The 26994-nt window shown below is 44.4% G+C and overlaps 1 protein-coding gene across 1 annotated transcript in view; it reads right to left on the bottom strand.

The window, feature by feature from the left end:
- Window positions 1-2327: 2327 nt before the first annotated feature.
- LOC142585961 (structural maintenance of chromosomes flexible hinge domain-containing protein 1-like) overlaps window positions 2328-26994 on the bottom strand; it is a 409872-nt gene continuing 385205 nt past the window's right edge. Inside the window, exons 46-49 of the mRNA XM_075697096.1 lie at window positions 23922-23992; window positions 18573-18744; window positions 4691-4963; window positions 2328-4206 (exon numbers count right to left, since the gene is read on the bottom strand). Coding sequence (XP_075553211.1) covers window positions 4091-4206; window positions 4691-4963; window positions 18573-18744; window positions 23922-23992 — 632 coding nt within the window. The 3' untranslated portion in view covers window positions 2328-4090. The remainder of the gene's footprint in view (window positions 4207-4690; window positions 4964-18572; window positions 18745-23921; window positions 23993-26994) is intronic.

Genomic DNA, 26994 nt, shown 5'->3' with positions numbered 1-26994 from the left:
AAAGCAACCATTTATAATACAGAAGCTGCTTAGTTGAACGGACATACAGTTGGGAACGGCATTACATTCAGGTATGAAATATAAGACAGGCGCAACGCATTTTTCTCAGAAGTCAGGCTCGAGAACAATTTCTTTCGTTTACACCCCTAGGAAAAAGCCGAAGGAGGCAGTCACCTCTTCTTTTCAATTTTTAATTAAACAAATTCTAGTGTTTCACATTTTGCGATAGGATTACGAGGCAGCCTGTTCAGTTCTCACCAACTGGTGTTCTTTAACGTGCACCTAAACAGAAGTACATGAGTGTTTTTCGATTTCATTCCCATCAAATTCTGTGACCTGGTTTGAACCTGTAAGCTCGAGTTTAGCAGCACAACGCCATATCCACTAAGTAGCCATTAATTAGGCTCCCGCGCCACATCTTATTTATATTTTTTTTTATTTCGTTATTGTAAGCATGAACAGGACAAAAAAATCCACAAGGCTTACGAGCCAAAGATTAGCATATATAATGGCTACCTAAAACTGTTTTCGGGGCCCGAGGACCAACCACAATAAAAGAACCCGTACCAATTTCTTCGCATTCTGTTACGCGAAGAAGACTGATACATGAATGGTATGCTGCACTGCAGTTTTTCTTTTTCTATAAGAATACTTCCTGTAAATCTGAGTGCAGCGCGCTAGATGGGGCAGATATGTTTTATTTGTTTGAAGCGGCAAGCATGAAGTTTACATAATGTTTTTCCATCTGCGTTTAGCAACATCTACTAATGGAAAACTACATGTGCAAAAACATACACAAGAGATACATGCTGCTTGAAGAACAAGACAAACCTTTGTTCTCCAAAGGGAACTGTAGAATAACATAGTAGAATGAAACCCGACACTGCAGCTGCAATGCACGCACAATCACCGAGCGGCATTAAAGAAAGAAATGAAATAAAGATGAGAAAGAAAGGCATCTATTCCTAAGGCATGAATATATGTCATATTCACTTATAATCATCGTTTGAGCAGCCTGAACGCATATAACAGTGCATGTAGTAGAACAAAGGACCCTTCTGAAAAGTATAACCAGCAGTTTCATACGGGGCGCGACCTTGATGCAGCCCAATCAAGTTTGATTGCAGCGCCTTCACAGTATTTCTTGTCGTCGCGCGCCTCACTGCAAAGCATCCGCCGCCCCAGCCGCTCACCCCACTCAATTTTATTCTAGCGCATTCTAGTTTCCCGATCGTCGAAGTAGAAAGCAGAAATAGCCGCCTCTGGGAGCGGTGTGCGCACTTCGAAAGATCACAGATGTCGCGATTCAGCTGCGTCTGTGGCTGCTTTTATCGATGGATTGAGCAGCAGCGTGTCTCGGGAGGCTGCCTTTTCGTCAGTCTTTGATTCTGAGAGCGAAGACATTGCAAACCAGCCCGAACATCGGCGGCCGCAGCCTGGCACACCCAACTGTAGAGCTTATAGTGACATTTTTGTAGTGGAATATCTGTTCAATGAAAAATTGATTTTTTCAGAGACAGTGCCTACTAGACGGCAATACATTTTATATATCTCATAATTTTTGTTACATATTTTTCTTAGTAGATACATGTGTGTCTTTACAAACTATGTTCAATTTTATTCCGCAATCTTGGTTCTGCCAATTTAAATCTTTTTATGGCATACATCTCGTTTATAAAAGTGTTATGCATGAAAAGTGCGTTCATTTTGCTTTTTGTTTGTGTATTATATAAAATGTTGAGTGCTGTTCCTTCAGAAAAAAGAAATCTGGCGCAACCTATAAAAAACGACTATTTTCCCCGTGGTAGGGAAAGAGTTAAATGGCGTTCATTGCAACCGCGGTTCAATAGGTGTGGTCGCCTAGCCAAAGGGCTGCACGCAGACGAGGTGAAGGGAGGGAGGAGGTTCGGCAGCAGACGGCACACAGCAAGCTCGTCCCTGCACCGTTTTGTGCATGCGCTTGGTTTTCACCACGTGCACGTCGGGGCAATAGACATCACTCTGCTAAGCCTCCTCGAGCTGGCGCCCGCAATTATAGGACAGCCCCTCCTCTAACCTACTTAAATCTATTCCTTGTCATTACCCGGATGCAAGCCTGTCTCCTCAGCACCAACCAAGGTCACGTCAGGGAGAGACACCAGCTCCCAGCAGAGATGACAAGTGGCTACAGTCACATTCTTCACAATGCATATAGAGCTGTTGGGGCCTCTCATTTTGTGAAGCAAGTGGACTTAGGAAATATGGAATTGCGGTTACTACAACTTCCACAGTAAAACAAACAAGCTAGTACACTGCAAGCATAACTTCAAAAACAAAGAAAAAGGGGATTAGGCTTCTGAATTAGCATTTTATTGTCAGAAAAGCAAAAGGTGCCTCCAGCTTTGTCATCATAAAACATAGGTAGGCTGTAGGAGATGAATGGCCTCAACATGAAATGACTGTGTCATAGCAAACGACTTTGCAGTGAAATAAAGTGTGGTACAACCAGCAGTGTAACAGGACACCTCCCAGGTAGCAGACACAGGTGGGTTAACAGCATTACGTGGCTGGGATCAACTCACCACGCAACAATAAACACTTCCACCAAGGCAACTTTCCTGAAAATTTTGCAACTAGATTGGGATAAAATGTTTCAAACAAATTTATAAGAATGACATGACTTATGTACAATTGTTCAAGACTGAACAGTTCAGCTAACTGCTTGCCCACAGATTTACAGTGAATCATGACATCCACCTGTTTTAAAAGCTTTACTTAGGCTAGTAAAATCAATTCATTATATTCGGCAAAACACACCCAAGAGCATGCTATAGTGACACTGCCACAGATACATTTTGCCTCAAGAGTTCATTATTCAAATTAATGTAATAATACAAGCTCTTAAGAAACATTTATTGGATCTACAAAAACGCAAATTTGTTATTTCTTTTGGTTCAATGTGCTTGCACAGCACTTATATCTATTTCCTGAAGACTTTCGATGTGGAGCAGAACAATTTTTTAATTTCTGCATGTTACGCATCCGACAATGTTCTAGCTAACATCTCACCAAAGCACAGCAGTTCATCAACTTACAGAGAGTGCTCCTTCGAAATCCTAATCTTGAAATATGTAGCGGAACGACACAATAATGTAAAAACAAGCAAAAGTACACAAAGAACTGTGTATGATCAAGTAGGGAAATGTGACAGATGAAACAATTATTTGCAGTCGCACTGAACATCAAGGGGCTGAAGTCTGCGCTGTCAGCATGTTTGACAGGCTAGCACAGGTTGAAAATGTCTGATACACAGAGCACGATACAGATTTCTGTGCCAATGATAATGTGCTATCAAAATGGAGAAAAGGAAATAAATGAAAGGTACAAGGAACAAACACAATGCAATGCAAGAAATGATAAGGTGGTAAAAAAAAATGTGAGCAAAAGAATTCAGAAACATGAACTTGTTGCGTGGAACTTGGGCCAGCAGTGGGATACATACACGTGTAACTGCTAGTGATGACAGCCTGCACTTGACAAAACAGTGACTCACTCTATCCATGGGCCAGTTATGTCAACACCAGCTCTGAATCCCAAGCAAATGTAAAAAGTCCTACATGGTCTCTAGAGAAACATTATACTGACGAAAAAGCCGGAAGTGACTGACAAAAAAAAAACAAGGCTTTTTTCCCCGCCACAAGGAACAAATAATAGCTTTCAACTAGACACGGGCGTCTTTGTACTCTCTATATATATGTACACATACTACACCTTACTTGCCTCATATATTTCCATTCTCGACTAAACTTAACATCTAAATTTTTTTCACTGTGAACAAACACGAGGGGAACCAACACATCTGTTGGCAACATTAAAAGAGAACAGTAGTGGGCAGCAATAACTAATGATGACAGTGCAAACAGTTGTAGCAGGTAGAAAATGAGTCTGCAATGCATTCCATATAAAGCAATAAGAAAATTGCAGAGAAAAATAAAATAGGCCCTGAAGGGGGCCTGTTCAGTGTGAATACAAATGACGCCCAAGTGATCTGAGGTATCCTACAGCAAGCTAAGTCACAGTGCATGGAATGATGATGTGAGCCCAAAGTGCATCACGTGATCCTCCTGCGTTTCCTCTCCACAGGTGCAGTGGCAGGTGTGGGAGGAGGTGCACGTCCCCTTCGAGAAACGCCATTCACACTGCCATCGTTGGGTGTTTTTGGTGAAGCTGTAAAAAAGAAGGCAGACAACCTTTGAAGAGAAGAGTAAAAGACCACTGCTGATGTGAGAAAGCAAAGGGACAAACATTAAGCTAAGCTTTCGATACAGGCTGTAGCACTACGGGAAGAATTATACTCGCAACATGAAAGGACAGCGGCTGGGTGCCTGCTGGCACACGAACCTGACGGATGAGCACAGGCTGACCGATGAGCCCGGACCAAATGTGCATCACAAATTGGTACCTACACTACACTTAAACAAATTTTTCTCTTTTTTTTCAATTTTCGTAACTTTTGTCGTGCAGAAGTGTGCCGAAATTTACTGCATGCAGTCAGGGTATGAGCAACACAACATCGTGAGCGTGCTTCCGATCCTGCACAAGTGCTCACTGCTTCTGGCAGTACTTGGAGTGTTGCATCTCAACAAAGATACATGCCATTATATTAATGGGCAAAGCTTTCCATGCAGTGCTGACACTTGTGTGCACCCACCTGGGGGGTACCTGCTGATTGATGCAGCTGGGAGGGACTGGCGCCTGGGTGAATTTCTCACCAGGTCTTGCACAGGCACAGCTAGTCGGTCATCGTCCTGACCTGAAGACTGGAGGCGCGCAACAGCCTCGTCAACCCCTGCCAGCTCCTTCTTGAGTTGCTCATAGTCCTTTTTCTTCATCACAAAGGTGGTGTCCTTCTGTTTTTGCTTCTCCAGTTCTGTCCGGGCATCTCGCTGTTTCTTCATGGCCACGCTAAGCTTCTTCAGGAGCTCTGAAAATCAGGACACCCAAAAGAAACTTAGTCAAACTAAAATGACCGCTCAGTGTTTTGAAATAGCAAATGTCCTGCTCGTGCTGAGAACACAACTTTGACCAGAGGGCAAAAGTGACGTAAATGAGTGAAGCACAGGCACTAGTATTGCATTGACAATATTGAGTCAAGAACAGTCAAAGATTGATAATAAATAATAAACCACATTGCATTACTACGACGCAACTTGTCTGCCTTCATTGGACTTTTCTACAGAGGAATCGCTGATGGTGCCTCTATGCACATCTCTGTTGACACTGTAAATGATACACTATGACCTCTGGCACCACGGTAGCTAAATTGGTAAAGCATCGCACGCGTAATGCGAAGATGTGAGATCGTTCCCCACCTGCAGCAAGTTGTTGTTTCATCCACTTTCATTTTCATTAATTTATAATTTCTTTAGTTCATTTAGTAAGTACAAGTAATTTCCCCTATGTTGTTCTTGGTGTCAATGTTTGTTGGCTTCTTATGATATGATTAATAAAAGTCGGGCCCCCTCGGTTTACCCCCTTCCTTCCCGTTTATTAATGAGGGTCTTGAATCCGGCAACATTCATGCCTTCAGGTAGCATGCGTGGGTTTATTGACCAGTTGCCTTCACCCAAAACAAGATCACATACTCATGATGTCTGTAGCAGAAAGGATGTTCCACATCTGCCACCAAGGTTTATGAGTGGTGGTGCTGGCTAACACTCCAAGGGCTCTAGAAGGAAACATAAATACCCAAGAAAGTGGATTGGGGAAATGGCACCGCAGTAGCTCAATTGGTAGAGCATTGCAGGCATAATGCGAAGACGTGGGATCGTTCCCCACCTGCAGCAAGTTGTTGTTTCATCCACTTTCATTTTCATTATATTTATAGTTTCTTTAATTAATTTAGTAAGTAAAAGTAATTTCCCCTATGTTGTTCTTGGTGTCAATGTTTGTTGGCTTCTTATGATATGATTAATAAAAGTCGGGCCCCCTCGGTTTACCCACTTTCTTCCCGTTTATTAATGAGGGTCCAGAATCCGGCAACATTCATGCCTTCAGGTAGATTACAAACGTGCGTCAAAATATCGATTACAAACGTGCGTCAAAATAGGCAGGACCCCATTACCTAAAACACGACACCTATAAGACAGAGTGGAACCTCCGACAGCATTTTTAAAATTTTCTTTCTCTCTCTTCGGGAACTAGACCTTGAGGTCAGCTATTACAATTTATGTATCCAAATGAAGGGCAAAGGAAAGAGCATACGTACAACAAAAAACCCATAGTACACTGCATGATTTCATCATAGTAATATATACATTATAATACCGAGACTGATCAAGTTGTCCAGCGCTGTTTATTCCAAAAAAGGCAACGCCCCAGCTCACGCGCGAGAAGTAGAAGAACCGGGGAGATGATGATGGCTATGTACAAATGAAAACGACGAAGTACGTTAACAGTGCTTACACAAACTTCCCCCCGTCATGGAAGCGGCCAGCCTGGCCACAGATTGGAGATTATCTAAACGGGGAGTGAAGGGCTTCATCCGCGACACGGGAACAATTCCGGCATTCCGGCGGCGCCGGTCAGTGACGGAGTGTACTGGGTGGACGAGATAGTTCACTGCAGATGTTTGCTGCACAACAGTGTATGGGCCAATGTAGCTTGGAAGGAACTTCTCACAGAGGCCTGGGGTGCGGACTGGAGTCCAAAGCAGGTCTTGGTCTCCAGGGTGAAAACGTAGCTCACGGCGTTTGTTGTCGCAGTAACGCTTGCGCTCAGCTTGGGTAGCTTCTGTGCTTTCCCGCGCGATTTGACGGCAATGTGCAACTCGGGCAGAAAAATCTTCTGGAAGCGACGCGTTAGACGAAGAAGGTGCAAAAAAGAGTTCTCTGTCGAATATGGTAGAAGGAGATCGCCCATACACATGGAAGAAAGGGCTGTAGCCGGTAGTCCGTTGAATAGCAGTATTATATGCGAATGTCACAAAAGGAAGAATTTTATCCCAGTCAGTGTGGTCAGGACGGATGTACATAGAAATCATGTCAGACAGCGTACGGTGGAAGCGCTCAGTAAGGCCCTTGGTTTGCGGATGATAGGTAGAGGTAGATAGATTTGTGGACGGTATTAGTGGCCCGAAGAACTTCCTCGAGAACTTGTGAAATGAACGCATGGTCACTGAGAAGAACACGAGGAGCCCTGTGGCGCAATACGATGGAGCGCAAGAAAAAGTCGGCGACCTCAGAAGCGGTGTCGGATCGCAGAGGGGCAGTCTCGGCATATCTTGTTAAATGGTCGACCGAAGTGACAATCCAACGGTGACTGGAGGGTGTCAACGGCAAGGGACCATATAAATCAATACCAACAAATTCAAAAGGTGTGTCCGGGCAAGGGATAGTTGTAGTAAACCGGCAGGAGGGGATGTCGAGCGTTTGCGGTGCTGACATGACACACAAGAGGCAATGTATTTGGCCACCGTTGTGGATAGGCCAGGCCAGAAGCAGCGGGTCTTGATGCGGTCATAAGTCTTGTGGAAGCATAAGTGGCCAGCCAATACGTCGTCGTGAAGTGTTTCTAATACCCGCAAGCGAAGGCAGCGAGGCAGAACTGGGACTCGCTGGTGACCTGTTGGGGTCGTAAACGTAGCAGTGTAGCACGCCACCTTGAAGGCGGAATTGTCGAAGTTGGCGTCGCAAGCGGCTGTTGGGTGGTTCGGCGAACCCACTAAGGCGATCCACGAGAGCTCGACAGTAGGAGTCGGCCCGCTGAAGCGAGACGAAATCAGAGCAGGATGAAAGCCTAACTTGGTCCAGGGGCGCTATCCAGAGCTGGTGTGAGGCAGGTGTAGCATCGTAATGACTTGGTGGAGCAGACAACGGCGCGTTACCGGGAGAGAGCGAGAGTGGGCAGTGAGACAATGCATCTCATCATGATGACTTTTTCCAGACTTGTACGTTATAGTAAAGTCATATTCCTGCAAGCGGAGTATGCAGCGTCCTAAGCGTCCTCACATATTTTTCATTGATGACAGCCAACACAGAGCATGATGGTCGGTGACAATGGTGAAGTGGCGGCCGTAAAGGTATGGGCAAAATTTCTGAATTGACCAAACAACAGCCAGGCACTTTTGCTCTGTAATGGTGTAGTTCCGCTCAGCTGGAGAAAGTGGTCGGCTGGCATATGCTATGACTTGCTCTTTAGAGGCTGTATTACGTTGCAGAAGTACTGCGCCAATACCTTGTGCGCTTGCGTCAGTATGGAGTATGGTGGGGGCTCAATTATCGAAGTGGCAGAGCACTGGTCCGGAAGTAAGATGCCACTTAAGAGCTTGAAAAGCAGACTCACAGTCGCTAGTCTACGTGAAAGTGGCACTGGTAACCAGTAGCTTGTGTAGAGGAGCTGCTATTGCTGCGAAGTTGCATATAAATCGACGAAAATATGACGCCAAGCCGAGGAAACTACGTAGATCTTTCTGTTGCTGGGGGCGAGGAAACTGGAGAATGACACTAATCTTTTTGGGGTCTGGCTGGATGCCATCTTTTGAGACGACGTGTGTTTGACCACCGGTGGATCGCCTTCTAATCTTTCGCTACATTGTCGAGATTGTAACTGCACGCCAGAGTTAGATGAGTGCGCGATATTGTACAGGCATAAGAATGAAGATACGCGTCTTATGGTAGAGGCATGGCATATCTATAATGGTGGAAGTGCGTGCGTGAGTCAGCCTTCGATTACTTTACATAAGGAAGAGATTAAGTGCCTTAACAGTTATTTCTCACGTAGACCGGCACATGTACCCGACTGACACGTGGTGTTACCATTCCTGAGCATGAGCAGATGAGTTTTGTGTCTTCTTTCTTTTTTCACCTCAGTGCTCCCTTCAGTTGATAGTCGGCGTTCGTGTTGTCCACTTCTATAGTCCTGTGTCCTGTCTGGACGCCTCACTGCACTTCACTGCACTGCATAAAGAAGCAGTTTCCCCTCCAAAAACTGCAACAGTTAGTTTTCCGAGCGCTGGTCAGCAAGACGAGAAGTGGGGCGAAGAGGTGATGTAGAGCGCCGGTAAGGCGATGGAGAACGACGTCTGGCCGAACGGGAACTATGAGGCAGACTGGAAGCAGCTGGAGGAGATGGAGAACGCTGTTGAGGGAACGAGAACAATCCGGGATAGTAGGCGTCTGATCGGGGAGTGCGGTCTCTCTCGTGCTCAGCATAGCCTCATCTTTCATCCTGCTGGCGACGGCGGCAGAAGCAAGATATATGGCCGCATATACCACAGTAAAAACAAACCGGACGAGGTGGACACCACTGAGGGTACGATGGCACAGCAAGTGCTCTGGTTCCCATCGAAGCCAAATGGTCATAGGAAACACCAGTAGGCACAGAGGTCACAGTAGGGGTGGGTAGCGAAGCAACATGTGTGTAGGCAGGTGTGGGGCGCGCTACCGGAGCGAGATGCGTCGTGGGTGTAGTCATCGCTGTCAACTCTTGCATTATGACCTCGCGCAAGTCGAAGGTGGGGGTTGGGGCGCAGGCAGCAGGTGGACGCCTTAGGTCTTGTAGTTGAAGCTCTTCGCGGATGATAGTGCGGTTAAGAGCACGTAGATCTGGAGAATGGGGAACCTGAGGATCGCCGCTGTCATGTGGAAGACGAATAGACTGCAGCTTGTCTAGGCGTTGACACGTTGAAGTGATGCCTTGGACAGAAGCCGGATTTTGCATGATTAAGACGTTGAACGCAACAGACCCAATGCCTTTTAAGATGTGGCGACCGCGTTCGGCTTTCGTCACGCTAGGATTCGCACAGCGGCACAGAGCCAAGACATCCTCTATGTATGAGGTGTAAGACTCTTGTGGAAGTTGGCGGCGCGTTCCCAGCTTCTGTTTGGCGACTTCTGCACAGCCAGATGAGGAAGCAAAGATTTGCCGCAGCTTGGAGGTAAACGTGGACCAATCCACGATGTCAGATTCATGGTTGAAATACATCTTTGCAACACCGGTCAAGTAGAAGGCGACGTGCCTCAATTTCTGGGTGTCGTTCCACTTATTGCAAGAACTCACGCGGCCATAGTGGTCGATCCAATCGTCGACGTCATCACCGCGGAGTCCCGCAAAGACGGGGATCACACTGAGGGCTCGTCACAGTCCAAGAGGGTGCCGCAGGCGGGGTCGTCTGTGTGGTAGGGTTAGAGGCGCCAGAAGGGCCGGGGTTGGAAGTGTCCATTGTTGTGGGGGTAGCTGGGCGCAGGCGGCGACCGAAACGGAGCTCCAAAGAGGACGGGAACGCGAGAGGACGTCGGGGTCTTGACGTACCTCCACCACTTTATAATACCGACACAGATCAAGTTGTCCAGTGCTGTTTATTCCAAAAAAAGGCAACGCCCCAGCTCCTGCGCGAAGTAGAAGAATAAGGAAGATGATGATGGCTATGTACAAATGAAAACGAAGTACGTTAATAGTGCTTACAATATATATATATATATATACATAAGGCTAGGTCGCTTGGCAGTGTTCTTGCCCGATTTCAGATAAGCAGGCATGAAACAAGCCAACGGCTACACAATCTTGTTAGTAGAATATGACTCGCGCATATTTCACAACATGTGCTTCCTTTGTCATGTCACCCAGGGTTCATAATGCTTCAAACAAGGGTAATTTTGCAGATTGCCGCCATCAAAATGCAGCCGGTACGGCTTGGTGTAGAACGAGTGACTTTGACCTCAGTAGCGGACACGTGCGTCACACGAGTCAATAATATTTTTCTATTTATATTTATTCTATTGGACACATGTTCAAGTATCATTGCACTGAGCACGTCTCTGGCTTGGACACGCCAGTTTGTGCTGCTGACAGGTGAAAGCCGTGTCATTGCTAATTTCTGAAACCTCTCATGAAAAGTATTTCCACGCTGGTCATAATTCATCCACGTCGAGAACCATTTGGTCGAGGCTGTCGGCCCTTTCAGCTTAATCGTGCGAGCTGTGACCGAGGGGTGCCGCGGAGTGAACGGCCAATCACAACAGCCCGTCCACCGGCTCGAAAGGGGGCAGCTCATCGGTGCCCATTGAAGAGGCCTTGGCCGCTCAGCAGGCGCAGCTCCGGCTCGAAGTCCCAGGCTTACCAAGAAGATCAAAAGGCCGATCACAACAATGCGTTATCCTTTATTCTATGCTAGTCTTATCCACCGCTGACATCCGGTAGATCCCGTTGATAACGTGAGCAGACCGTCGCTCTAATCACTGACCAAGCGTGAAAAGCACGAAAAGGCATCGTCACATAATACCGGCCCAGGCCAATGGGTGAAACCATGTGGTGTGAATGGGGTGCAATTTGTTCTCTACAGTCTCGTCTTACTGCGCGTTGAGTGCTACAACATGCGTGCTTTTCGCATCGCTTATACAATCATATTACATAAGCGTTGGTGACAACAGACAACGTATAGAAGCATCAATAACGTTCGTGAAATTCCCGATACATGCAGGCACGTCCTGCGCCCGATGAAAAGCGGTCACAGGTGAAAGATAAACAAGTGCACGTGTAAATAAAACTCCATTCCACTGCGTTTCGTCAGCCAAAGAAAAAAGATAAAGGTAAGATTCCTCTATTGTGCTACTGTAATCGCGCCATCTACAATGTCGACGACCGAACGGAAGTTTCACGGAGTCATTTTAGCGCACCATGGGCGAGGCCTCCTCCCTTCTTCGGCCACACAGGCGGCTCTCATGCTTGGCTGGCACATGCTTTCACCGTGGCTGCTATGCACGTGCTAGGCCAACAAAAGCAGGAAGCAACAGCGTGTCTCGAGGCCTTGGCTATGCCTCTGGGAGTGGTTCCCCTAACTATTCAGGATGATTCACAGGCATTGTGGGGTAGTCCAGGGGTGCAATCTTATAACGGTTCCAAATGGGAACCGGGGCCGCTATTCTGGACATTCCGCCATTTTCTTCAAGGCGTGACGTTGACGCGACACGTTCAAAATGACGCTGATAGCCCCGTTTTGCTTTCGTAACGTGACACAAACTTGACATTTTGCCTAAGAAACTGAAATGAAGGCATCTAACCTAACGTTCTTGACAAAGCAAAGCAGTTTTCCTCCCAAGTAAAAATAAAGCAGCTAGCTCAAAGCGTACGATTATTCCGTTGAAAACGCTTCTCACTTCCGTCGTCTGCTGTGTACAAGCCTTCGTCTGCTTCATTAGCTAGGATGCGTGTAACCGGTAAACAGAATGAGTCATCATACGTTGGTGCGAGTCTCAGAGGCGAATCTCCACCCGCAAGTCTCCGAAGCGGCGCGGCCATGGTCGCAAGCAAACATCCAAACCACAGCAACGGAACCCAAAGCGGACTACCTCTTCGCCGGTTCCACTCATGGCCGACGATGGGTTCGCTTTGAAAATTATTGACAGGTGCGTGACGTGTTCAAAATTTGCGGTACCGCAGCGCTCTCTGACGGCTGCTGACACAACCACAATTGACTAATCACGTGAGGACAAGGGAACCATTTCTCTTTCGGAACCATTATAAGATTTCGCCCCAGGAATCCTTCGGCAGAAAAGTCTAAAGCGTTCGTTCCTGAGGTAAAATGTTTTAACCCGCCACATTCGGAGAAACTGTGAACTTCCCGGTCCAGCACTTTTGTGACAGTCATTTAGATGGCGCTAGGTGAAAATTTTGCATGTAAGTGCAAAAATAATATAAATTTCTTCTTTTAATTGCAGTTTGTCACTGTGATTATAGCATATTACAATAACAAATGACCATAGTTGCTAATGTTTGAGATAGGAGTCCTTAGATTGTGGTACGGTTTGAAGATTACGTCGACTTTATCGATGTTACCAGTGGAAAAAAAATTGCAAAATTCACGCGTCCTGGACAGCGTTTCTTTTTGCTTTATTGGAAAAGTATGCGTTGAGATTTTGAATTCAAGCTTCTAACTGTCTCATCCAAAACGGCAGCTTCGTACCTTTAGTACCTTCCTGCAAAAATGAGCATAAGTAGGACCAAAATTCTAAATATTGCTTAATTTCGGTCGCATTATTAGGAAAACTAATAAAGGTACATAAATGAAATTTTGTGTCCTAAATGGAAATTACTTGACCTCTAACTTATCCAAAATTTAGCTTCCTTGAGCGTGTACTAGTCAGGCTGTTTACATTAGAAGCTGCGATATGTGGCAATCTTCAAAAGCAAATTATCCAAGAAGTAAAAATTCAACATTATTTTGCTGCATCTAGGAAATAGATAAATATGTCCTAAAGCTACAGAGCAAGCCGCAATGCGGTAGATGCGGTAGTTTCTTCTAAATATAGTCACAACTGAGACACAGTTCGCGAAAACCATGTATCACCTTGAACCTTGAACATTCATTTCTAGATCACAATAATCAATTTATTTATATTATATATAGTTGGAATATACAAGAATTAAGCTTTTTTTATGGTATGTACGACAACTTTATATCCTAAGTCGAAGAGCCACCACGGTTGCTCCAAAAGTACTGAAAACGGTGAGCTGGTGCCGCCGGTGTGGGACCGCCACCATAATGCTGGTTCTCGAAAGTCAACTTCGCCCCAATACAAGAATCTTACGTGGTGAAGCATAACAAAAGTTCGAAGGGGCAATTGTCACGGGACATGGTATGTTTCATTTAATATACACGCGTGCACCTGCCGTCTCCTATCACAGTACAAGCACCGACATGCCTATTAAGTGTACTGGCAAGCCTTTAGAGCTAATTCGGAGGTACCTGGGGTGATTTGAGCCCTTGAAGGCATAGAAGGCATGCATTCGTTTTTTCGGACCACCCGATTTTTCATGTTTTGTGGCCCCTATTGGGTCCGAAAAATTGTACGTTGAATGTAATTTGTAAATACATGTGAATAAATCTTTTGAAACTTCCCGCTCATTTGTTAGCTCAGTGCACATGTGCCACTGCAGGCAAGTCCTCCATTCAATCCATCCTCATCCTCATCATCATCATCATCATCATCGGCCTGTTTCATGTCCAGTGCAGGACTAAGACCTCTCCTTGCGATGTCCAATTACCCCTGTCCTGCGCCAACCGATTCCAACTAGCGTCCGCGAATTTCCTAATTTGATTGCTCCACCTAGTCTTCTGCTGTCCTCGACTGCGTTTCCCTTCTCTTGGTACCCATTCTGTAACCCTAATGGTTCAACGGTTATCTAACCGGTGCATCACATGAGCTGCCCAGCTCCATTTTTTTCTCTTTATGTCAATTAGGATATTGTCGATACCCGTTTGCTCTCTGATCCAAACTGCTCGCTTTCTGTCTTTAACATTATGCCTAGCAATCTTAGTTCCATCGCTCTTTGTGTGGTCCTTAGCTTGTTCTCAAGCTTCTTTGTCAGTCTCCCAAGTCTCTGCCCCATTGTCAGCACTGGTAGAATGCACTGATTGTACACCTTCGTTTTCAATGATAATGGTAAGCTTCCAGTCAGAAGCTGAAAAAGTCTGCTGTATGCGATCAAACCCATCTTTATTCTCCTATGAATTTCCTTCTCACAATCAGGGTTCCTCGTGATTAAATGACCTAGGTAAACATACTCCTTCACAGACTCTAGAGGCTGACTGGCGATCCTGAACTCTTGTTCCTTTGCCCGGCTATTCATCATTATCTTTGTCTTCTGCATACTAATCTTCAACCTTACTCTTACACTCTCTCTGTTACAGTCCTCAGCCATTTGTTGTAACTTGTCTGCATTGTTGCTGAATAGAATGATGTCATTGGCAAACCGAAGGTTGCCGAGATATTCGCCGTCGATCCTTACTCCTAAGCCTTCTCAGTTTAATAGCTTGAATAGTTCTTCCAAGCACACAGTGAATAGCATTGGAGAGATTGTGCCTTCCTGTCCGACCCCTTTCTTTATAGGTATCTTCCCGCTTTTCTTGTCTAGACTTAAGGTAGCTGTAGAACTTCTATAGATATTTTCCAGGGTATTTGCGTAAGCGTTCTGTACTCCTTGATTGTGTAATGCCTCTATGAGTGCTGGTATGTCTACTGAATCAAATGCCTTTTCGTCATCTATGAAAACCATATAGAGAGGCTTATTGCACTCTGCAGACTTCTCGATAACCTGATTAATGACATGGATGTGATCCATTGTAGAGTATCCCTACCTGAAGCCAGCCTGTTCAGTTGGCTGACTAAAGTCCAGTGTTGCCCTTATTCTATTGGAGATTATTTTGGTAATTATTTTATATAATACTGGGAGTAAGCTAATGGGTTTATAATTTTTCAATTATTTAACATCCCCCTTTTTGTGGATTAGTATAATGTTTGCATTCTTCCAGTTTTCAGGTTGATAGACACTTCGTATAAAGAGCCGCCAGTTTTCCAAGCATTATGTCTCCTCCATCCTTGATTAAATCGACTGTTATTCCATCTTCTCCTGCCGCTCTTCCTTGTTTCATGCCTTGCAAGGCCCTTCTGACTTCACCGCTAGTTATAGGAGGAGTTTCTGTATCCTGTTCATTACTGTTTCTAATGGAGGCATCCTGACTCCTCTGGGTATTGTACAGGTCAGTATAGAATTCTTCCACTTCTGTTACTATATCGTCAAGATTGCTGATGACATTACCCTGCTTATCTTTCAGTGCATACATCTTGATTTGTCCTATGCCAAATTTCTTTCTCACTGATTTCAGGCTGCGTCCATTTTTTATGGCTTCTTCAGTCTTTCTCACGTTATAGTTTCGAATATCACTTATTTTCGCCTTGTTGATCAGTTTTGACAGTTCCACAAATTCTATCTGATCTCTTGAGTTGGACACTTTCCTTCTTTGTCGTTTCTTTATTAGGTCCTTTGTTACTTGGGAGAGCTTGCCTACTGGTTGCCTTGGTGCCTTGCCTCCCACTTCAATTGCTGCCTCTGAAGCCAGCCTCGTTACAGCTTCATTCATTACCTCTATGTCATCATCATCATCTCCCTGTTCTAAGGCTGCATATTTGTTTGCAAGTACCAGCCTAAATTTGTCTGTTTTTACCATTATTGCCTCTAAGTTGACCTGTTTCTTCTTGGCCAATTTTACTCTTTCTCTGTTCAAATTGAGGTGAATCCTAGCCCTCACTAACCTATGATCACTGCGCTTTACCTTACCTATCACGTCTACATCTTGCACTATGCAGGGATCGGCAGAAAGTATGAAATCAATTTAATTTCTTGTTTCACCATTAGGGCTTTTCAAGGTCCCCACTTTCTGTTGCTACGTTTCCTGAAAAAGGTGTTCATTATTCAAAGCTTATTCCTTTCTGCGAATTCTACCAGCATCTCTCCTCTAGCATTCCTAGAATCAACGCCGTAGTTGCCAATTGTGTATTCACCAGCCTGCCTTTTCCCCACTTTTGATTGAAGTCGTTCATTACTACAGTATATCGAGTTTGCACTTTTCTCATCGCTAATTCTATATCTTCATAAAATTGATAGCTTCTTATAATTTGAACGAATTGTAGGGCCCCTTCAAGTTTGAATTATCGAGATTTGAGTGTACATTCATCTAATAACATTTCTTGTTATTGTGAGGCAATATTTTGTGGAAAATAGCTGAAGCGCTAGCGCTTCCTTGAGCAAGAGAGCCAGGTGCCGTTGGCAGCAGCAAGTTTCAGTACTATTGTTACCGCTGTGCAGATATTGGGTTATGTATTGCACCAATAAATGTACATAGAGTCGAAATTCTTGAACCTGATATTGCTATGTTTCAATTTAGTAGCCACCACCTTAATTCAAATTTGTCTGATCTGGTCAACTGAAGGATTATGGAGATGGTGGGGAAGCAAGGCCATCCTTCAAGCAATATAGTCCACCTATAATGATATCAAAAAGAACTAAAAGTCTGATAGTTTTACCTATCATCACTACATCTGGACTGATTTAAAAGAAACCTTCCAACCAAACGTTTGCACTACCTTCAAACCCCAAATTTACCACTTGAACTAAAGAACTGACATTGTAAAAAGTAGGCTGTGGAAAACAAAATGTTTGTTTATACCTTTAAACAGTGTGTCAAGTGGTAGGCATGCAGAAAAAGTAAAAATCTGTACTTGTTTTCGTGGCAGTTTTGTGTTAACAACCGCAGTTTGCATTGCGTCCAGCTGCTGCACTAATGCCAGAAGTAATCCTTTGGCTTGCATGACTCAATCGGCGATAGTGCACTTTGCATTAACATCGGGGTTGAGGTCAAAGACTGCCCATTGTTAATTTTGTCACCACTGCTGCTGCTGTCGTCAATTGTCACCCAACGCCATCGTCTGTCGCGACAACTATCACCTTGTAGGAGATCTCTTCGTAGAACGAGGCAGCACTATCTGCACTTATAAACTCCTTTATCGAAGCACCACCTGCTTCATTGTCAGTAGTGACATGCTCCGAGAGCTCGATAATGTCAGCAGCTTCCACCACGGTGTTGGTTTCACTACAGCGGGAGGTTTCACATTGGCGCACGAAGCCAACATTTTCCATTGATTGGCATGGCCACTGGCTCCAGCCTTCCTGATCACTCGCCGCTCCCGGTTTCACAACTGCATGAGCTCATCCTTCTTTGAGTCTTGCAATATTGTACCTTTGTCTCAAGCGACACAGCTTTGCACTTTGTCAGCACCATCGTCTGCAAATTGGGCTGTCCGCTGCTTCAGGGCTGCTTCCGCAGTGCATTTCTGCCATAGATTCCCCTCTTGCTGAGAGAGAGTGTAGAAAGGGCGGGCACCAATGCGCCGCCACTTTTCACTTAGAGCTTTCTTTTTTCTCTCTCTCTCCCTCTGGATACAGATGGAGCATGATCATGGGCAACGCGTGACACAAACATGAAGCAGCTAGTGCTATCTTGTGGTGCCCTGTGCGAACTCAAGATGCTCTCCATTGTTTTCACAATCAGTGCACAAGCAAGACATACTGCATGGTAATGGCGGCAGATATGAACTCACGTACACAAATTTTTGCCCCATCTCAGCCTCAATCATTTAAGGTGAACTTAGCAAAACAAATGTCAAGCCCAGTCTGAATAAAAAAACACCGTCCATAAGGCAAAATTTTGCTTGTTGTATCCGACATGTGATCATAACATATTGTTATATGTTTTTTTTTCTTTTCTCACAGCCCTAATGCATAACTTGATACTATTAAGCTGGCTCATCGTTATAACCAATATATTGCTAAATGTGGTATCATTTTAGGCGATTTGCATTGTACTGTTTGCTCCCCACAAGATAGAGGTGAGCAATATTTTACTTGGTTTTTCACAAGAGCACTGACTTCCTTATGTTCAAAAAGTGGTGCAAGGTCCCTTAATTTATTTTTTCTGTAGTAACAAATTAAACACCAAAGCTTCCTTTCTTAAAGTCCAAATTCTTAAGCATATCACTGGAACATGCTTCTAAATTTAAGAAGCACAGAACCTTATATGACAGCATCTTTTTATGCAGTAGTGAAAATCCATGCACTCCTGCACACTGCTGGATGTCTTGCCATGCATGTTATTGTCCACTCTTTCATGAACATCATATATCAAGCCTCCGAATACAGATAAATTCCCTCAAACAAGGACCTTTCTGAGAATTTAACTGGCACTTGTGTCAACTTACGGATTTGGTCCTGAACTCGGTCAAGGTCTTTCATGGGGGGCTCACCAAACACACTGCCTTGCAGCTGGGCAAGGGGGGGTGCTCGGTTCTGGTGACCACCGAACTTACCCGTGCTGGCAATGCGCTCACCCGTCTTGGCCAGCAAGGTTGGGCAGGCACTGAACTTCGTCACCTGCAAGACAATGTTGCACACCACTTCACATAAAACACTGTGGACCCTGACCTAAATTTTTTTTTATAGAAGCTTTTTAACAATTAGCAAGAAACATACAATGGAAAAAAATAACACTTCTGAGATGCATTAACAGGCAACTATCGCAAAGAGCAAAGATTTGGTAGTTTGGCAGGAAAAAAGCAACACGACAGTCAAAAATCAAGTGATGCACCGCCTTCAAATGCCCGAAGCAGCTTCCCATCATGTCAGATTATGCCAATGACTGTAGAAGGGAGGCAAGTGGAATTACAGGGCGTCTACCAAGTTGACATTTCCAAATTCCCCGAGTTTTCCAGGTTTTCCCTGAGTGCCTTTGCAAAATTGCATGAGTGATACAGAACTATGTTTTATGTCAAGACGGGCTGAAACCGTATTGCCTGATGCTGTCACTCTCTAGTAAGCATATAAACAAAATTTTAAAAAGACGACTTAATCCAATTTGAATACTAAGAAGTAGTGTTTATGTTATTCAAAAAAAGAATAGATGGGAGAGGTTAATAAAATGCACAGCAAACAAAATGTTTTCGAAAAAAATTGCAAATTGAGTCGAACATTCTCGAATGCAAATGAAAAGGAGACGCATACAGAAGCAAATATTTTTGAATGTGAGCTATTTCTATCAGCTGATAGCAAGCTCAGTGGTATGAGGCCTGAACTTTGTCACAGTTGAGATTCTCTCTCAACCGCTCGTAAGTCAACCTCAACTGTCCTAACATACTTTGAGCCTGCGCACGATGCCACAGTGTTTGTTTCACTAATTTAAAGAGTTTATTTTGCTTTGGATGAGGGACACCTGCATCTCGGCATCAGCCCACACTTCGTTTGTTTCAGCTTAAAACGGTGGCAGCACGCTTCCTTTCCCGTTCATTCCCCAATACGTAGGTCTTTATGTTCTTTTCCTCCTTCCGCCACTTGTTTGCCCCACGGACCATTTGAAGCATCTTCTTGGTCAGTTGCACAGTCCACGTCCAATTTTTTTAACTCCCTAGGGGCCGCAAAAACGTCCGAAAAATCAGCCAGCCGGAAAAAATAAATGCATGTCATTTACTGCCCTTAAGGGCTCAAAGCGCCACAGGCACATTCAAAAACAATCTGAAGGACTGTCGGTACACATATTAGGCATATCAGTGCTCTTACTGTAACAGAAAATACCGGGTGCACGCGTGTATAATTAAGGAATACATACTGTGTCCCGTGGCAATAGCCACTTCCCACGCTTGCAATGCTTCACTGCAATACTTTTGTGTACGCTTCACCAAATAACATTTCTGTACAGAGGCAAAGCTGACTTTCGGGAACCGGCATTATGCAACGCACTGTGCTTTCCAAGCATCTAAGCCAATTGTTGACAGCAGCAAATTCTTTCAATAATAAACGCAGCACCCAATGGCAAGAAACTTCATAACAAACGTCGAAGCAGCTAGGCCATAGCCACGCAGTGGTGGCTACGGCTGCCAGCGGATCTGTGTCCGAGAGTGCCGGTTCGAGGCGGCGAGGTAATCAAAATGGCAGTGGTGGTGGCTTTGATTGATGCCGTTTTAGACCTGCGGTCATGGCAAAACGTTCAGAAAATCGGATGGCGAAGAGTTTTTGCGTTCGAAATTTCAGACGTTCTGATACATTGACTCTATGGGGTACGTAGTGGTGCCGCGAAGCTGTCCAAATTATCGAGAATCCAGAAAGTCGGTCGTTGACTGTACACTGGCAACTCCTCCAGCCTATGACAGGGCGTCAAAGACGATTCATTACGATTCCTGTCTGTGACTTGAGCCAGCATTACCGCGACTTCGACCCTTTCAATAAAATTACGGCTAATTTTCCCTGATATAGGCACAAATTCCCTGCGTTTTCCCCGAGTTTTTCCAGAATTCCAGGTTTTTCCGGTTTCCCCGGTTGGCAGACACCCTGAATTATTCATGATTTAGAAAAACTACCATTATATTGAAAATAAAATCTACTTGTCAATACCATAGGCCTTTGCTAAACAAAAAGCAATGGGACTACTAAATGTCATAGAACAATGCTATCAGAAACCACTGGTAGATACAGATGGGGGATGGGGGGGGGGGGCATGCAATGAGCCATGAACAAGCTTTATGACATTTCAAGCATTCAGTAGTGCAAATAGCACTAAAATATTGGAGATTGTTTGGTAAATGAAATGACAATACATTTGTACAATATGTTCTTTTGCCTTTTGACCTGCCCTGTCATCCACCTAATTTACAAGGTCCAATCAGGGTAGAATTATTAGGAATTCTACTGTGTTTATATATAATCAACATCCAATTTTTCAGTCTCCCATGGACGATGAAAACGTCTAAAAAATCAAGTAGTTCGGAAAAAACAAATACATTTCTTTCACAACTCTCAAGGGCTCAAATCATTGCAGCCACATTCGAATTAGACCTGATGGCCTGCCAGTACACTTATTAGGCATCTTGGGGCTTGTACTGTGGCAGGAGATGGTGAGTGTGAGAGATGGTGAGGTGATTAAGGAACACATACTATGTCCCGTGACACTGGCTCCTTTTCACACTTGGTATGATTCATCGAAATACATTGCATATGCTAGGCTGCATAGCACCATTGTATTGCGGCAAAGCTGAGTTTTTGGGAACTTGCATCATGTAACGCTTTTTAAACCCTTGCCATGCTTTCCACGGTGCGAAGAATGGCGAAGGCGGAGTCGGTGACACTGCTGACCAGCAACAAACCCTTCCAATAAAAAACACAGCACCAAACAGCAGGAAGCTTGGTAACAAACATCGAAGCAGCTACGCCTAGTATTGCAGAGCACACGACAGTACAAAGCAGGGTGTAGGAATGAAATGTTCCACTCTGGTTCTGCTCTGGAATGAAAAAATAATGATCCGTAACAGTTCATAACAGTTTGGATTTGCGTGCAAACACTTTCAAAGCAAAGTAATGATAAAAACATAGTTATGAATCCTGTGATCATACTCAAGGCACTGAGGATGATCTCAGAAGCAGCATGTCATTGAATGTACTTGCTGAAATGTGAGACCACCGTCACGATAAAACAAACTTAAAAGGGACACTAAAGGGAAAAATGATTTCTTCTGCATCAGTAAATTACCGTTCTAAAACACCAAAAACACCGCTCTTACAACGATAAGACGTTTGGTAAGCCAGAAGAAGCGCAAGAACGAAATACGGGTGGCGACACCTACTTAAGTTCCCGCGCCTGGGGGCTGTGACGTCTTGGAATTTGATGGCATCTTCTAGGGCCTACTAATTATATGTAGCCGTACAGATTCATTACATTGTGTACTAAAGGAACCAAATATTAAACATGACAAGTTTCGGAAACCTTTATTCAGCCAACGCGGCCCAAATGCGAAAACATACTTTGGAATCCATGACGTCACGCTGACGTACTGGTGCTGGGGTTTCGGCGCGAAATTCAAATACTGATACTTGAACCTTCATTTTCTAATCTAATAATCAAGCTATTTTTTTTTAAATGACTGCCTGCAGGGTTCTCAAACAATGCTTCATTAGTCTAAACTGATTTATTCTTTCACTTTAGTGTCCCTTTAAACGAACAGTAAAGCTTTGGTAACAAAGCCTTGTACCCGTAGAAAACGAAACATTAAGCTCTTCAGTGAGCAAGCCCTAGGTTTTGCTACAATGCCCATCTGCTAGTGCATCGAGTGGCAGACTCTGATTATAGAGGAGCGCCCTACCGAGTATCGATCGCATTGTCCCTGCCCGAGATACGTGCTTATGCGGACCCCTGAGATACGCGCTAATTATGACGTTGCCTGACACAAGTTATTTCGGATTGCCGACTTTCTCCTTGAACCGAAAACCGATTAGGAATATTGCGGTTTCCCTCCAAAACAAGATAATAAGTACCTATCGTTTGTGTTTTCATTCCTGTCACAAATATCTTCGTTTTCCATTATTAATTTTTGTTATCGTTCCATTTCGACATATGCGTGCAAAGCGGCCACACAAACATGCACCAAGTACAAGTGGCTATGGTGACTGCAGTGGCTACAGCTGCCAGTAGACCGGGGTGCAGGAACACTGGTTCGACGCTGTGAGATAATAAAAATGGCCGTGGTGAGGGCTTTGATTATTATCGTTTGGGTCCTGCAGTCAGGCAAAAATTCTGAAAAATTGGACGGCGAAAGGTTTCAGTGTTTGAAACTTCAGACGTCTTTATACATTGGCTCTGTGGGGTAAGAGGCGGTGCTGTGAAGGTGCCTCTTATCAGGCATGGCCGGAAAATCTGTTGCTGACTACAGTCGAACCTCAATATATCAAACAGCGCTGTGATCGCGAAATAGTTCGATTTGGCTGAAAGTGCTGCAGCACTGTAGCCCGCTTCTTATTGGCAGCCGCGTACTTAAGCATGGAGTACTCAACATAGACTAAACAATCCACAAGCGATAGGCTGGTGCCCTCTATTGTGCTGTAGTAGTGGCGTAAAAGGGCCAAAGCAGCTGAAGCCTCATTTGAAGTCGGGAGCGGAGCAACATCAGTGCTTGCGGGATCAGGCAGCGTCTTCATTTGGCTGCTACTTTCACTGTGATCTCAACATCTGTCAATCGAATCATTTTGAAACACTATCAATAACCAAGTGGCGTCTGTAAATTAAGGAGTCTACGAGCGCGCGCTGTCATGTGTTTTGGCGGATGCAAACCACCAGTTTGCGCAAGGCGCGGCAGGCACAGAGCGCGACACCAAGGAGGAGTAAGTGCGGCAAATGCAATGCGTTGTTGACGTTGAACTTCGTTGAACTAGGCACGGCTGCTGCGTGTATACGCCGCTACGTTTAAATGGTGCCCTCAGCGCGATTGATGTGTGCAGCTATAGTGCACAGCAGTAGGGAACGCCCATTGCGCCACCGCTATCTTCGAGGGTGTTGCAGGAAAGCTCACTGCCTGTCAACAGAGCACATGTGGTCTGGGGTGGCGGAGTTCAATATATCCATTTTACGTCTGACCCCGTTCAAAATAAAAAATTTAAAATGCAGGCAATTTTCTACGTGATATAGAAAGTGTTCGATATATGCAATATTCCAATATATCCGTGTTCGATATATCAAGGTGTGACTGTATATATGTAGATGCATAATAATAAGTATACAAAAAGTTACTCACCTCTGTCCTATACTTAGTAGCGTCATCCAAGGTGTCTAAAACAATGGTCTCCCCAATGAAGTTGGCAAACACTGAAAATTGAAGAATGATCAAATGTACAATACTATAGAATGGCTACAGAGCAATACACCAAATCCTACCAAACCGAACCTGACTACATCAGTTTTATTTTCCATGATAACATAGTGAATGATTTCTCCTAAAAGCTACAGCTGCCAGCTTTACGAAGTCCTAAGTACCCCTCGCTAAACAACAGCAATGCTTCCTATGCTAGTACCAATTATCCATATGTACTATATGTACATTACAGCAACAAAAAGATATTTACCAGCCACTGAAAGACTTCCAAAGAAAAATCAACAACAAAATAATTTGTAACATCAAGAAAGTCTTGGTTCAGGCTAGTTGGAACTTAATGCAGTCAAGCCTGGTTATATCGAACTCGAAAAAAAAATATGTTCAGTTCGATATAAGGCCTAATTCAACATAACCCTGCTAAAGAATTGGACATCATCAAAACCACATACAATTCATAAAAGCACTCTATTAATGAAACTAGCTTAGTTTCGCATGAAACAGTTCTGTATAATCTTCTGCTTGGGATACTTTGCTGCCTGCAACAGCACACACTTCTCCACATTGTCTAAAGAGTCACAGAAGCTGAGACCACAACCTTCCAAATTCGCACAGAAGCGGCGGACTAGTGAGAGTGCACCAACCACATTGGAGGATGTGGGCAACGGATGGTCATTGCTTTCCTCATTGTACCCACTTTTACTTGTTCTCGGTACGATGTGGGCAATGTAGTCTGTTTTCGGGCTTTCCCGTGGTCGTGACACCATCATCTGCACTCACAAACTTGTCGACCGTTAATCCGTCAACAGCTTCCAGAAATTTTGACAGCTCGCTCAAAACTTCGGCAACATTGGTAATGGCTTCGTCGCACTCATTGGGATTTTGTGTCACCCCAAGGCACACGGAAGCAGGCATGTCTGAAGCAGTTTCGGATGAAACCACTTGTGCACTGCCGCCTCGACACCTTATACACGGCTGTGCGTATATGTCAGGCACAACGGGCACCAGGTCGTTTGTCCGCATCAGCCCTAACCTCCCCCTTATTCTTCAATATCATGCTGACAGTACTCCTTGAAATCTTGTATGCTCCGGCGACATCCAGCTCCTCACTGCGTTTGACTCCGTTTATGAATTCGAGCTTCACGTCGTGAATACATTGAACACAGTAAGATGCTGATTTGCAAATCAAATTATCTGAATGTACACTGTTCCATGTGATTTGGCAATATCCGAATATTCACACACCCCTAAAAAATGCCATGAGTGTAAGACATAACATCGCACATAACAGTGCATGAAATCGTAATATTGCACATAATAATACAGTAACATAATATATACTATAACATATTAGGATACCATATCATAATAGTCGAACGCCACTACAGTAAAGGCTTTTTAATTCGACCCTCATTAATTCAGAACATCAGATATTTAAGACTTGTATTATGGTCCTGACAAGCATAAGCATTACTTGATGGCATCAAACTCGTTAATTTGGAAATACATGGCCTCACACCGGTTCATTCGGACAACTTTTGGACCGCAGCAAGGGTGGAGTGCTGTAAATGTACGACGTGAATGAGCAAAAGCAGGGCTAGCATCCAACCAAAGCAAAGCAGCAGAGTCCGCATCAGTAGAGTCTGCCCAGGTTCTCTCTCTCAGCATAGCCATCAGAAGGAACAGTACGGGAACAGCAGGCATCTGGAACACTTTGTGCTTACCTGTGCCTTTATAGCCTTTACTCTTGCACTTACTGTGGCACATGACACCGTGTTAGTCACAAGCCTTTAGATAAGAGAAAATGAGACATCCACCCAATCGTAGCAATTGCTACGAAGGAAACCAATACGGGTTCCTCGAAAGAAATTCCTCGCAGTTGAAGAAAAATTCGTCTTAGTCCGGGACTTGAACCAGGAACCACTGCCTTTCTGGGGCAGCCACTTCAATGTACCGCCCAAGTTTGACGAACGCCCGAGTTTGAGCCCCCGACCAGGACGAATTTTTCTTCAACTGCGAGGCATTTCTTTCGAGAAACCCGTATGGGTTTCCTTCGTAGCAACTGCTATGATTGGGTGGATGTCTCATTTTCCCTTAATTACTTTTCTCCACCTTGCGAGTTTCTGCAGAACTATTACATCAAACCTTTAGGTAGTGTAGTCACTATCCATCATGATCGCATTGAAAGCAACTGTGGTTCTGTCTAATGCAGCTGCAACAAGCAGTAGTTTTGTTTTGACTCAGTGCAACGTCACCAACATGGTGGAAGCTGCTGAGGATGAAAGTAATTCTACCGCAGCCTGCACACTGGCATCAAACCTGCTGGCACTTCGCAATAGATGGATGCTCTGTTGCCAACCAATGCACCAGTGAAATAATCATTTGAATGTGCATGCAGTATAGAAAAACATGTCTCAGATGAAGATTATGCGTCTTGTGCTGCAGCCACACGGCAAAGCAAGCATGAGGCCTTCGTCACTGCGAGCACTGATCTGTCACGAGATGACAATTGCAGCTTCCGCACCACTATTGTGCTAAATAGAAACAGGATTTGTTTATACAGTAAGTAAATGCGTGATGGTTTGATAACCATCTGTTCCTTGTTTTTTCGATACTCTCGATAATTTGACATTCATTTCGAACTTTCTTTTGGTCCTATGAAATCCGAATGAACGAGCTTTTATGCATAACAATATTACCTCTACAACAAAATTTTCTATGTTCTGGACGAATGCCTACCTTTAATGTGCATTGTGCACAACTCTACAGTGAATCGTCCTGTGTACCTCACTGTGCCCCATCTAAAATTGCACCACAGACCAGGTTTCATCTACAGGAAAGACAACTACAACGAATTTGCCTGCACAATGAATTTAGGCATCCCCGATGGCTAACTTGTTGTCGTACAACCAATACAGCTAGCGGTGTAGCAACTGCCCTCCCCAGCAGCTACTGAGCTACGGTCAGCACTAGAAATAAAGCTGACCACAAATTACTA

The sequence above is a fragment of the Dermacentor variabilis genome, chromosome 6 (assembly GCF_050947875.1).
Source record: "Dermacentor variabilis isolate Ectoservices chromosome 6, ASM5094787v1, whole genome shotgun sequence".
NCBI lineage: Eukaryota > Metazoa > Arthropoda > Arachnida > Ixodida > Ixodidae > Dermacentor > Dermacentor variabilis.
This window is presented reverse-complemented; position numbering and strand designations above follow the sequence as displayed.